The sequence below is a fragment of the Notolepis coatsorum genome, assembly GCF_963971535.1.
Source record: "Notolepis coatsorum genome assembly, chromosome: 18".
In the NCBI taxonomy this organism is placed as follows: Eukaryota; Metazoa; Chordata; class Actinopteri; order Aulopiformes; family Paralepididae; genus Notolepis; species Notolepis coatsorum.
In genome coordinates, this window is record NC_140182.1 from 41,846,844 (window position 1) to 41,860,145 (window position 13,302).

Here is a 13,302-nt window from a genome sequence, read left to right on the forward strand (position 1 = left end):
ACACAGTAGATAGTAGGTAGTAGTATAGGCATAGTAGCATAGTAGGCAGTTATAGCCAGATAGGCATAACAGCATTGTACTGTACACAGTAGATATGTAGTAGTATAGGCATAGTAGCATAGTACAGTAGGTAGTTATAGCCAGATAGGCATAACAACATTGTACTGTACACAGTAGATAGGTAGTAGTATAGGCATAGTAGCATAGTAGGTAGTTATAGCCAGATAGGCATAACAACATTGTATTGTATACAGTAGATAGGTAGTAGTATAGGCATAGTAGCATAGTAGGTAGTTATAGCCAGATAGGCATAACAACATTGTACTGTACACAGTAGATAGGTAGTAGTATAGGCATAGTAGCATAATACATAGTATATAGTAGTACAGTATAGACATAATACCATAGTACATACTAGATCGTAGTATAGGCATAGTACATAGTAGATAGTGGTATAGACATACAGTAGTAGCATAGCATTGTTGTTTTTCAGATATTGATTGAAAAAGTGTGTTTTTAGTCAACAGCTAAATATTGGGCGGGTTAGAATAGCCTGCTTTGTTTCAACGACCCCCCAGGAACCCAAAGAGGAGCATGTCTCAGGCGAGCAGAAGATGCAGAGTGTAGGGATCTTGAGGGTGTGTAGTTAGAGACCATTGACTGGAGGTAGGAGAGCATTGCAATAGTCGAGGCGAGACATGGCAGCGTGTCTGTTCATGACATGTTGATTGCAGGAGGAGTTGGGTGGCTTCTTTTGTCAGGAAGGATCCTTCTCATGTTGTGTCAGGAGGAATCAGCAGGTTCTGGTTGTTGAAGCGATGTGAGCAGAGAAGTCGAGCCGATCGTCAAGGACCACACCTAGGTTCTTAGGTAGTCGGGGACGGAGGCACGGCTACTTTATCCACGGTGATCAGTGGTGGAGGATTCAGCCGGCAAGAGAGAAGTAACTCCATTTGGCTCAGATCTAGTTTGACGTGGTTGGTTGTCATCCAGGGCGGAAATGTTGGATAGGCAGAGATCCGTTCAGAGGCTTGGGTGTCTGAGGGAGGAAAGGAGAGGAAGGCTTGTCATCAGCATAGCAGTGGTATGAGAAGGCATGAGGAGTGATAATGTTACCTAAATGTGTGGTAACACACACACACACACACGCGCACGCATGCACGCACACACACACACACACACACACACACACACACACACACACACACACACACACACACACATGCACACACACACGCATGCACACGCACACAAACAGTCACACTCACCTCAATCTTGGGAGACCTGGCTGTCGTGACTCTGGCTGGGACAGCTGACTCATCCAACAGTGAAATATTCATCATGTATCTATTCTTAAATGAGCCTCTCTGGAGGGTGGAGGCCCCAGAGACAGTGGCTGAACACTCTACATGTAACCAACCCATACAGACTACGGACAACTGTCAGTTTGTTTGTGGATCATACAATGTTGGTGATGTTTGTTGTTGTTCCTTCCCCCAGGTGCCCACCCCCATCCTGAGTATGGAAATGTCTTCTAAACAGGTTAGACTTCATCCTCTCTCTCCCTATCTCTCTCTCTCTCTCTCTCTCTCTCTCTCTCTCTCTCTCTCTCTCTCTCTCTCTCTCCCCTTATTATCTCTATGTATTCTTGAATGTCATATTTTATTAGTTGTATACTTTTTGTTCGACGAGGCACAATATTCTCACTCCCCATTTTGTATATTTTTCCATGTCTCTCTCTCTCTCTCTCTCTCTCTCTCTCTCTCTCTCTCTCTCTCTCTCTCTCTCTCTCTCTCTCTATCTCGCTCTATCTCTCTCCCTCCAGCCTTCCCCTCTTCCTTCTAGCTCTCCCTCCCCCTCCCTCTCCTCGCTCATTATCTGAAGGTCAGGGGTGTCAGTAGACACTTCGCTTCCAATCACCCCCTCCCTTCATCCTCAGCCACAGCATCTGACCTGTGTGTGTGTGTGTGTGTTACTGTGTTTGTGTGTGTACATGGGTGTATACGTGTTTAACCGCCCTAAATCTTTACTCGACCCCTCAATGTCTTCAGCGTTTTTTGGAAGCCGCGTTTTGGAATCGCGGACAGTTCCGACAAGTCGGAGCAGATCCACAGGATCACCTTCAGCTGAAACGTCGTGATTAAGAGCTTCCTCCTCTCGGGGATTCAGTCTGTGGGGACGTCTCTGTTTGTTTTACGTCTTGACATTTAAATGAGCTCCAGAGTTATGATGCCTCGACTCCCAGCAATACTGCTCTCTCTGGTGTCCCTGAGGGCATGTGCAAAAAAATAAAAATAAGAAATAAATCTGCACCCCCCCCCCCCCCCCCCCCCACTAGAATGAACTGTCCCATTGTTACACCATGACTCAAAACAAGCATTTTATTATGAACCCAAACCCAGCCGAAAGCTGAATACAGTGGATAATGTGTTTGTCGAACCCCAGGCGTTGTCTTTGTTTGTCTCCATAGCAACAGCTGTACGTGGGTTCCCGTGAAGGCGTCGCCCAGGTGTCCCTCAGTAGGTGCCATCTCTACGGCCAGGCCTGCGCTGAGTGCTGCCTGGCCCGGGACCCCTACTGCGCCTGGGACGGGAACACCTGCTCCAGATACATCCCCGCTTCCAAGAGGTACGCCGACATAGAACTAGGGATGTCTGATATTATCGGCCTACCGATATTATCGGTCGATATTGTCATTCAAATGTAATATCGGAAATTATCTGTGTCGGTTTAAAAAAATATATATAATTTATTAAAAAAGAAAAAGAATTTAAACATTTATTTAACCTTTATTTACCCAGGCAAGCAAGAAGGAACAAATTCTTGTTTTATTTATTCTCAAAAGTATGCATAATGGAGCCTGCATATATCGGTATCGGTTGATATCGGTATCGGAAATTAAGAGTTGGACAATATCGGTATATCGGATATCGGTAAAAAAAAGCCAATATCGAACATCCCTACATAGAACAGCTCTTCCAAGAGGCACGCTGACATAGAACAGCTCTTCCAAGAGGCACGCTGACATAGAACAGCTCTTCCAAGAGGCACGCTGATAGAACAGCTCTTCCAAGAGATATGCCGACATAGAACAGCTCTTCCAAGAGGTACGCTGACATAGAACAGCTCTTCCAAGAGGCACGCAGACATAGAACAGCTCTCTCCTCAATCTCTCTCACAGGGTAAGGACAGTGGTAGAGGTCATTCTACCGCTATCCCACTCGCTTTTCAACATATAGATTGGCATGTTCAAACATTCTCTCTCTCTCTCTCTCTCTCTCTCTCTCTCTCTCTCTCTCTCTCTCTCTCTCTCTCTCTGCTTCAGTGCTCAGTGTCAGTAAGGTATTATTGAGAAGTTATGGTCTACTGTGATGAACCTGGAGAATATTGCTGTCAAAGAAAAAGGAGAGAAAAAAATCTCATGAAAACAGGTCGTCTCTTATCAAGTTTCAAGTTTCAAGTTTATTTAATAGTTGTCATACAGAAGTACAGAATACTTTTATACAAAATGCTTCTTACTGTTTCGCTCCAGAGACTGTGTTAGACAAGATAAGTATGAAATAAAATAGTATAGCATGTAAAATAGAAGTAAAAATAGAGGTCACAGTGTTCAGTATAGACATATGTACAATGTTCGATGCAGAATAGAAGTAACTGAGTTACCATACAATATACAATATACTATGCAATGTACTAATATACAATACTATATAGTGCAGAGCAGAAATGGGATGAGGTACAATTTAGGTACAATTTACAGTAAGGTGTACGAGTTGTAGTGCAAATCCTTTACCAATAAATATAAAGTGTAAAGTGTGTTTAGGTGACCGTCTAGCCTAGTTCTCTATGTGTGTGTGTGTGTGTGTGCGTGCTCCAAGGGCCTTCAGGTCCTTTATTCTGGGTCTGTCAGAAGGAGTAGAGAGGTTGAGCGTGTTGAGGACTGAGGCATTGATTAGAAACACGGCTCCTCACATGATTTATGCTACTGCCATTTAACACCTCCAGAGAACACTCTTCAGGTGCAAAGAAGTGTGTGTGTGCGTGTGTGTGTGTGTGTGTAGGCGTATATTTGTGAATCTAGGCTAAGGCTAGCGTGCTGTGCCCTGCAGTTGGGGGTCATACCACTGCATTAAGGGCCAGTGGGGAAGCTATTATACATTGTGGGACAGTGGAGGCCCACGCTTTTTCACCCAGTTGGGCTCTTTTGAAAGCTGATCTTTACAGTGTCAATGAGCGTGGGCTGCGGATGACCTAACGCAACAGGACAGACGGAGGAAGAGGAGATGGTGAAATCTACACTAGATGAAGGAGAGCAAGTAAAATGAGAACCAAGTGGCAGGATGAAGAAATGCAGCTTGGTCCCAGGGTGTCCCGCTGCTTATGGTGCCACTGGCTGCGGGGCCGGGGGGGGGAGGGGGGGGGGGGTCCTGTAGAATAGGGTAGATTAGAGTCAAACGAATAGAGTAGGGTAGGGCAGAGTATAATAGGGTAGGGTAGGGTAGATTAGAATGGGGGAGAGTAGAATAGGGTAGAGTAGAATAGGGCAGGGTAGGTAGAGTAGACTAGTTTCAAGTGTCTTTATTAGTTGTCATACAGAAGTACAGAATACTTTTATACAGACTAGAATAGGGTTGAGTAGAGTAGAATAGGGTAGAGTAGAATAGGGCAGGGTAAAGTAAAGTAGAATAGGGTAGAGTTGAGTAGAGTAGAGTAGAATATGGTAAAGTAGAGTATGGTAGAATACGATATGGTAGAGTAGAATAGGGTAAAGTAGAGTTGAGTAGAGTATAGTAGAGTATAATGTGGTAAAGTAGAGTAGAGTAGACAAGGGTAGAGTATGGTAGGGTGGAGTAGAATATGGTAGAGTAGAGTATAATAAGGTAGGGTAGAGTAGAGTAGGGTAGGGTACAGTAGAATATGGTAGACTAGAATAGAATAGGGTAGAGTAGAGTAGAATAAGGTAAAGTAGAGTATAGTAGAGTAGAATATGGTAAAGTAGAGTAGAATAGAGTAGGCAAATGATTTTTCATTTAGCATAAGCTAACACAAGGTCACAATTAAATTCTTGTAAAAGTAAAAAAGAATAAAACTGTTAATTTGTGTTCACACAATATGTATGGCTGGTGTTGTTCTGTCAGGGTGCGACACCGTGACTATAAAGCGCTGCAGGGAAAACCCTGGCCTCCTCTCAATACCCATTCATCAGAAGCCCTGTTCCTGGAAGCCTCTGGGCGGCTGCTCTGTTGGGAGGGTCAGCGAGAGAGGCATGGGCACCGCGTGGGTCATCACGGATAGCAGCGGAGTAGCTTAACCCTTTCACTACCACACTACAGAAGGTTAACCCTTTCACTACCACACTACCGACGGTTAACCTTCTGTACTGTCCTATTCTCTGAATGTACTGTCTTGTCCTGCTGTGCCTTTTTGTATTTTTGTACTTGTGTATTTTATATTAGGACATTGATTTTAAGCTTTGATTGTACAGCACTTTGGTTGGCTCTTGAACGTGCTATATAAATAAATTACTTGACTTGACTTGACTTATTTTCGCAGTGAAAGGGTTAACCCTTTGGTAGTGTGGCAGTGAAAGGGTTAAGTAACAGTTTAAAATAACTCCTCTTTAAACAACCCTGAATAATGGTCACCCGCAGGCAACGCATGCAGTCACATGGGCGTGAGCTCCAAGAACCCTCACACTCTGAACTCTAATGGGCTGTGTGTGTGTGTGTTGTGTGTGTGTGTGTGTGTGTGTGTGTGTGTGTGTGTGTGCGTGTGTGTGTGTGTGTGTGTGGTGTGTTGTGTGTGTGTGTGTGTGTGTGTGTGGTGTGTGTGTGTGTTCCAGGCGGGCCAGGAGACAGGACATAAAGCACGGAGACCCTGCCAGTCAGTGTTGGGATACGGAGGACAGTATGTACTCTTTGATCTGCACCTCTGTGACCTCCAGAGCTGCTTTCCGGAAACCTCTCCTCTTGTCAGTGGTCACCTAGAGCAGAAGACAACACACTCACGTCCTAACAGGGAATGTGTCCGCTGATCGTTAGGATAGTCACATACAGCGGGGTTTCCTGAAGGAACACGCCGACATGATGGGAAATGGGCTCACCGCCGTCTCCAGAGTATATTATCTTCTTGTTTGACTCTGGAGAAGACAGTTAAGCGCATTTCCCATAATGTTGCCATTGGTTACTTTAAGGGTTGGGACTCAAAACGGGTTTCTGGGTGGGTTGTCATTTTTTTTTAAAGATTTTTTTTTTTTTTTTACGGATTTCTTTTTTAGCGTTTATCGCTTTATTCTACTGGGCAGTCCAGTAGAGAGAGAGCGAGAGGTGAAACGGGAGACAGAGTGGGGGGAAGACATTCGACAAATAACGACGGGTTCGGGAATCGAACCCGGGTCGGCCGTGCCGTGACTCAGCGCTTTATGTGGGTCGTTCACTGGGGCGCCCAAGGGTGGGTTGTCATTTGATTAGAGTGCCAGTGTGTTTTAATATGACTGGCTCCCAGGGTAAGACATACAGGTAGATGTTCAAAGGAACACAGTGAAGATGCAGCCAATCAACGGCCAGTTTGGAATATACTGTAAGAATGCAATATACTGTATGTAAGGTTGTATCCAGTGTGTGTGCCTTGTACATCCTGTAGATACCTTATTTTTGAGGAACCACTATTAACACAACAACAACAACCTTCCATCATATTTATTTTTGTACAATGGACTGTGACTGTATAACACCTGAAAGCTTTGTAAATGGACAGAATCAGTAAATGTTTATGATTAATAATAGATAACCTAGCCTTCAGTCTATATCCTGTGGCGATGCTATAACATGTCTAGGTTTTGGAGTTGACATACTGTAGGATAGAATAGAATCTAATAGAATAGTCTTTATTGTCATTATACAAGTACAACGAGATTAAGTAACTCAACCTTTAAGGTGCTACACAATAAGTTGCACTGTACACAATTATCAATAACACAATATCTACACCTATTGTATAGTGCAAGCAAAAACTAAATGGAGCACGGTGGAGTGCTGTGGCAAAGTGCAGCAGAACATAAATGGGTCATTGGTGCAAATTCGCTCCTGTCCATTTATGCCCACGTTCCGTGTGGCTACTCGTTCTGACCGGCTACCCAATCTGACGGGGTGCTTTTTTCCAGTTGGGTCGCATAGCAACGTTATAGTTTATCACTCTATCACAAACCTCCTGTGGATACGTGTTGCCTTAAAAATAAAAGTCTGGAAATTGACAAAGCATCTGTACTGAATTGGCGTTAGCTGACGTGATTCTACAATGAGTGGAACATTATGTGAGAAATGTTTTCACCACTTGAGTTTGTGTTAAACTAGCTCAAGGTTAAGTTCACAAGCGCAAGTAAACACCTAGATTTTAGACAATGGCTGCACCGTTGTGCTTTTCTGCTATAGGTTGATAATGTTGGCTAGCTGCAAAGCCACGTACAGAGTGATAAATGTCTATGACGTTGCTATGCCACCCAACTGTAAAATGGAGAGTGGTCAGATTGGGCAGCTGGTCAGATTGGACAGCTGGTCAGATTGGGCAGCTGGTCAGATTGGGCAGCTGGTCAGATTGGGCAGTTTACTCAGTTCAGGTCCCATCATGGAAAATCTCTAGAAGCCCTGACATCCAGAAATGTAACTTTACTTTCACAAGAATCAACAGATGCTCCAGAATAAAGGCTGCTCTCTGGTAACAGAAGAGGCTGAAGCTTCCGACTGGTTGTGCTTTGTCAATCTTTTCCCCCGTCCCCTCCATTTATAAGAATGTAAACTAGAGCCGAAACCAACCACACAAGTATATCCATGGCAACGAGGTGTGCACCCACTACCATGAATCAGCGTTAAAAGTGTGTAATGTCTCCCCAGGTTTAGGTCGTGGTCGGGTGGAGGAGAGGACGCTCTTTGGGGTGGAGAACAACTCCACCTTCCTGGAGTGTATCCCCAAATCACAACAGGCCCAGATCCACTGGTACATACAGAGACCTGGCTCCCAGCACAGAGAGGAGGTGAGATAGTACACACACGCACACACACACACACACACACACACACACACACACACACACACACACACGCACGCATGCACGCACGCACGCACGCACGCACGCACACACACGCACACACACACACACACACACACACACACAGACATAGCTCCTGTTGTAACCCTAACCTTAACGGTCACACATACAATAGCTCTTTAAACAAAATCAGCACATCTAAAATGTCCTCATTTGGAAGCGTGTCCTGATGAGTGTCTTGAAATTGTCCAGATCTTCCACATGAACAAGGTACACACACATCTTTGTGTGTTGCCCAGGCTGTTATTCGTTATCTGTCCCCCGGGGGCTGCTGCTCAACAGGGGTCAGGCGTTTCTCATATCCCAGGTGGCTAAAGAAGACGCTTTTATTGCCCCAAAACAGACGTTCAGTGTTGCATAATCAGCCCTTACAAACATAAGGAAGTCTGAAACGTCAAAACAAGCTCTTCTACCGCTCCTTCCGTCACTTGTGATTTACACCAACTTCACTCTCGAGTCTGTCCATCTGTTAACTTTCAGACAGAATGATAAAAGATAAAAATCTGAATTCTTAAACCTCTGCTTGTCTCATTATGGGTGAAACTGTGTTCGGAACATGGGGACGACCGGGTCTAGTGAAGATCCAGACGCTGAAACATCGCGTGTCGCATCTCAACCTCCTCCTTACAATATGGCCCTCAGCCCTGTCCCTGAAGTCATTACTGATGTTCATGTGCATCCAGGGTTCTACTAGAACCCTCTGCAGCGCCACTGTCTCTCTGGGAGAGGTGCATACTGACTGAGACCAGACACACAATGACAGACCGGAGGGTAAAGAGGGGATGGCTTCTATCTACCAGCATTATAGAAAACACAGGGAGTTATAAACAGGTTTCAACTTGACAACAAAAACAACCACGAGGCAGCGTTCTAGAACGGACTACGCCTGTCAGCTGTTGACATTAGCAAACGCTGCGACAAGGAAATCCATCGTAGTCCTGTTCTGTCCCACTGTAGAGCCTCGTCAAATATTCCACTGAAGACGTCTATATTTCAGTATTTTCTTTTTCTTTTCTTTTCTTTGAGGTAGAATATGTTTGTTTTAGAAGACGGGGACAGAGAGGAGGGAGGAGCGTAGAGGTAATGTGTTTGCATTGGAGGTGCGGAGAGGAGCTCATTGACGATGACACACGTCTCCTGAACAAGACGGCGGTCGGAGACTCCTTTAGTCAGCACCTCACTGCCCTCCCCTCCCCTCGACCAAACACACACTCTCTATCTCTCTCTCTCTCTCTCTCTCTCTCTCTCTCTCTCTCTCTCTCTCTCTCTCTCTCTCTCTCTCTCTCTCTCTCTCTCTCTCTCTCTCTCTCTCTCACATCCCCATCATCCATCCATTCCTCCTGGCTGGCCTGCGTATCACCCAGGCTGGCAGGCTGGCCTGCTTATCACCCAGACTGGCCTGCTTGTCACAGAGGCCTCTCCGCCTCCCGACGCCCCCTTCACCCCCACACACATTCGGTCTCCCGCCCCCTTCCAGGCCCCTCCCACAGGGGTGAATGTAAACAGACTGACAGGTGCAGCGGCCACTAAAGACACATGTGTTCCTTTATGGCCCTGTGCAGTAGAAAGGTGTGTGTTAGTGCGTGTGTGTGTGTGTGTGTGTGTGTGTGTGTGTGTGTGTGTTGTGTGTGTGTGTGTGTGTTGTGTGTGTGTGTGTGTGTGTGTGTGTGTGTGTGTGTGTGTGTGTGTGTGTGTGTGTGCGTGTGTTTCTTTATGGTCCTCTGCAGCGGAAATCATAACATAACGCTCCCTATGGACAGCCATGTGGTTTTGGGTAATGAACACAATGGTGTATGTTCTATGTTTGTGTGTGTAAAGCATGCAATATGTGACCCATTGTACTCCAGACTAAGTGACGAGGGACTGAATGCAGGAGCTCACTCTCCCCAAGGCTTATGAGGGCATGGCAATACTAATACATTATTTCATGGATTGACTTTCATGGTTTTTACGAAGGCGAGCGTCCATAATGTCTGGTTGTGGTATTGACATGTGATATTGTAGGTCTATTGGTGCAGTCCCATTCCAGCTACTTGTATAATTGAGTGTATTAACCCTTTCACTACCATACTACCAAATGGTTAACCCTTTCACTGCGACAATACAGAAGGTTAACCCGTTCACTGTCACACGACACATGGTTAACCCTTTCACGACCACACTGCGGAAGGTTAACCCTTTCACTACCACACCACAACCGCCTGTAGTGTGGTCGTGAAAAGGGTTAACCTTCTGTAGTGTGGTAGTGAAAGGGTTAACATGCACACTGATATTCCAATATTAGCCTATATTGGGTACTCCGTCTATGAACTGGTGGATGTAAACATCATAGCATAGTTTACAATACCTAGGGTATTTATGTCTATAACCTGACTAAAAGAAACCTGCAATACGATGGCTGGGATATGCCAATGTTAGCCATAACTCTGGGGCATGTACATGTAATGAGGGTCACATGGTGCAGTGGTCACATGGTGCAGTGGTCACATGGTGCAGTGGTCACATGGTGCAGTGACCACCGTCCTCCAACAGCCTCGCACCGCCAACCCTCCGCTCACCAGCACCATGTGACCACGTATGTTAAACACTGCAGCCTTTCCATTGAAAAGGATCCAATTCAGGTGGCAAATCAAATCAAATGTATTTGTATGGCCCACACACGTTCATCACCCCATGGGCCGGACACGTCTTCTTTAAACAAGTCAAGAAGAAACATCACAATAAATCAACAAAACAAAAACACCATGAAATCCAAAATAAAATGTTAAATAAATAAATGCAATGCAACACTCCCAGACATACCCCATGTGAAGGTAAGGAAAAACTCACTAAAAACCTAGCAATAGGAAAAAAGCACCACAGGCAATGTGGAGGGGAGAAACCTTAGAAGGGCATTTCAAGGGGGGATCTCCCTTCTTAGATGTCGGTGATAGTAGTGTTGCTATAAAACAGGCGAAACAGTTGGTAAGTATGTACATATACGTGTAATGAAACAATGAAAAAAAAAAAAAATCTAACCCCGACTAACCTTAATGTCATGCACTTGTCCTAATAAACTAACCTACACTGTAACACGCAACACTTTGATGAACATTGTTACTCAGCTGATAGAGTTATACCCTTCTTGCTGTCTTGTCGCACAGAACTTGTAAGTCGCTTTGGATAAAAGCGTCAGCTAAATGACTAAATGTAAATGTAAATGTAAACACAAATAAGTATAGTACATGTACTAGCAACAGGGGTACATAAGAACATTTTAAAAGATTGAAAATAGAGCTGGCAAAGTGGTGGTAATTAACTTAGGAGTGAGGTTACACCAAAAGGATGCAATGTTTTAACCTCATTACATGAAGGTTTGTTGAAAGTTCTATTCCCATCACAATACTTCCCATCCCATCGAAAATAATGGCATTTCATTTCAGGTTATAGGGTTATTTAGCCTCATGTGGTCAACAAATGTTGTTTTAAAATGCCCTTTTACCCACTGAGATAACTTATTTGGATGAACCACTGGTTTGTATCGGACGCCAGAGTGATAAAAGCTCAGCTTGGCTCAGTTCAGCAGCACGATGACTCATGAGTCCGTGGTCTGGGGGTGAGTTCACGCTAAGCTGCAGGTGGGTTGTGATCATTCTGTACATGGCTGGTTCTGGGGGAGATTAGTTCACTGGGCCGTGTGGTCCCCCCGGCCTCACAGCTGGGCCCCCCAGGTGATGTCAGATGTGTCTGGTTCTTCTCAACGTCTCACTCTTCTCCTCCCTTCCGTCCTCCTCTGTTTCCCCCGGTCATCTGTTGTTCCCTCTCTCCTGTCCCGTCTCTCCGTCTCCCTCGTCAGACCCACCCTGTCTTCCCTTCATCTCTCCTCTCAGCCCTTTCCTTCTCTTCCTCTTCCTCTTCCTCCTCCTCCTCCTCCTCCTCCTCCTCCTCCTCCTCCTCCTCCTCCTCCTCCTCCTCCTCCTCCTCCTCCTCACTCTTTCCTCTAACCTTTCGGCTGATGTGTCCTCAACTTCCCTGCGTCTCTTCCATCCCTCTCTGTTTTTTTTTCAGAATTATGGGATAGATTCAACCCCCGCCCAGCTGCTGCTCACACCTGCAGTCCAATGCAATGGTTCCCGACTGCTCTCACACACACATACACACGTTTCCTCATCACATCCCCTCATAAAATGCTGCTATTAAAGATATGAGCAGGGAGAGCTGTGTGTGTGTCTGTGTGTGTGTGCGTGCGTGCGTGCGTGTGTCGTCGTCGTCTCCGCCCCCCCCACCCTCCCAGCAATTTAATCCATTCTGGAAAACAGACCTATTTGGCCATTCTTAATGAGAAAAACATGGACGACATTAGACCGTCATCCTCAGTGTCCAATAAGAAAACAAACCCTGGCCGGTAGAGACTAGCTGAAGGAGAAGACATCCGTGCTGGAAGGAGAGGTCTTGTGTTTTAATTAGAGTCTTCTCAGGACACCAGACAGGCTCTCAGATCTCTTCGTGGGCCGGAACGAGATGGGTTCCGTCTGTCACGGGATGTGAGCTCCAGCGTAACCCTGAGGCGCCCGTCACACAGGCCCCACACAGTCACCCTGACATCATGAGAAACACTTAACCTCTCTGCTTTATAGAGATATTAACATATCGCTGTGTCTCTTCACACGGCTGTGCACTCACTCACCATGTGCACTCATGCATACAGGCCTCCGTGCTACAGGCTTCCATAGACATACACACAGGCGTCCATAGACATAAACACTCTGGCTTCCATAGACATACACACAGGCGTCCATAGACATACACACAGGCGTCCATAGACATACACACAGACGTCCATAGACATACACACAGGCTTCCATAGACATAAACACTCTGGCTTCCATAGACATACACACAGGCGTCCATAGACATACACACACAGGCTTCCATAGACATACACACAGGCTTCCATAGACATACACACAGGCTTCCATAGACATACACACAGGCTTCCATAGACATACACACAGGCGTCCATAGACATACACACAGGCTTCCATAGACATACACACAGGCGCCAATAGACATACACACACAGGCTTCCATAGACATACACACAGGCTTCCATAGACATACACACAGGCTTCCATAGACATACACACAGGCGTCCATAGACATACACACAGGCTTCCATAGACATAAACACTCTGGCTTCCATAGGCATACATACAGGC

At 45.6% G+C, this 13,302-nt stretch overlaps 1 protein-coding gene across 1 annotated transcript in view; it reads left to right on the plus strand.

The window, feature by feature from the left end:
- The window catches only part of sema3d (sema domain, immunoglobulin domain (Ig), short basic domain, secreted, (semaphorin) 3D), an 89,689-nt gene that overhangs the window by 68,192 nt on the left and 8,195 nt on the right, over positions 1-13,302 (plus strand). The window contains exons 14-17 of the mRNA XM_084335183.1: positions 1,501-1,542; positions 2,471-2,628; positions 5,843-5,907; positions 7,890-8,029. Coding sequence (XP_084191309.1) covers positions 1,501-1,542; positions 2,471-2,628; positions 5,843-5,907; positions 7,890-8,029 — 405 coding nt within the window. The remainder of the gene's footprint in view (positions 1-1,500; positions 1,543-2,470; positions 2,629-5,842; positions 5,908-7,889; positions 8,030-13,302) is intronic.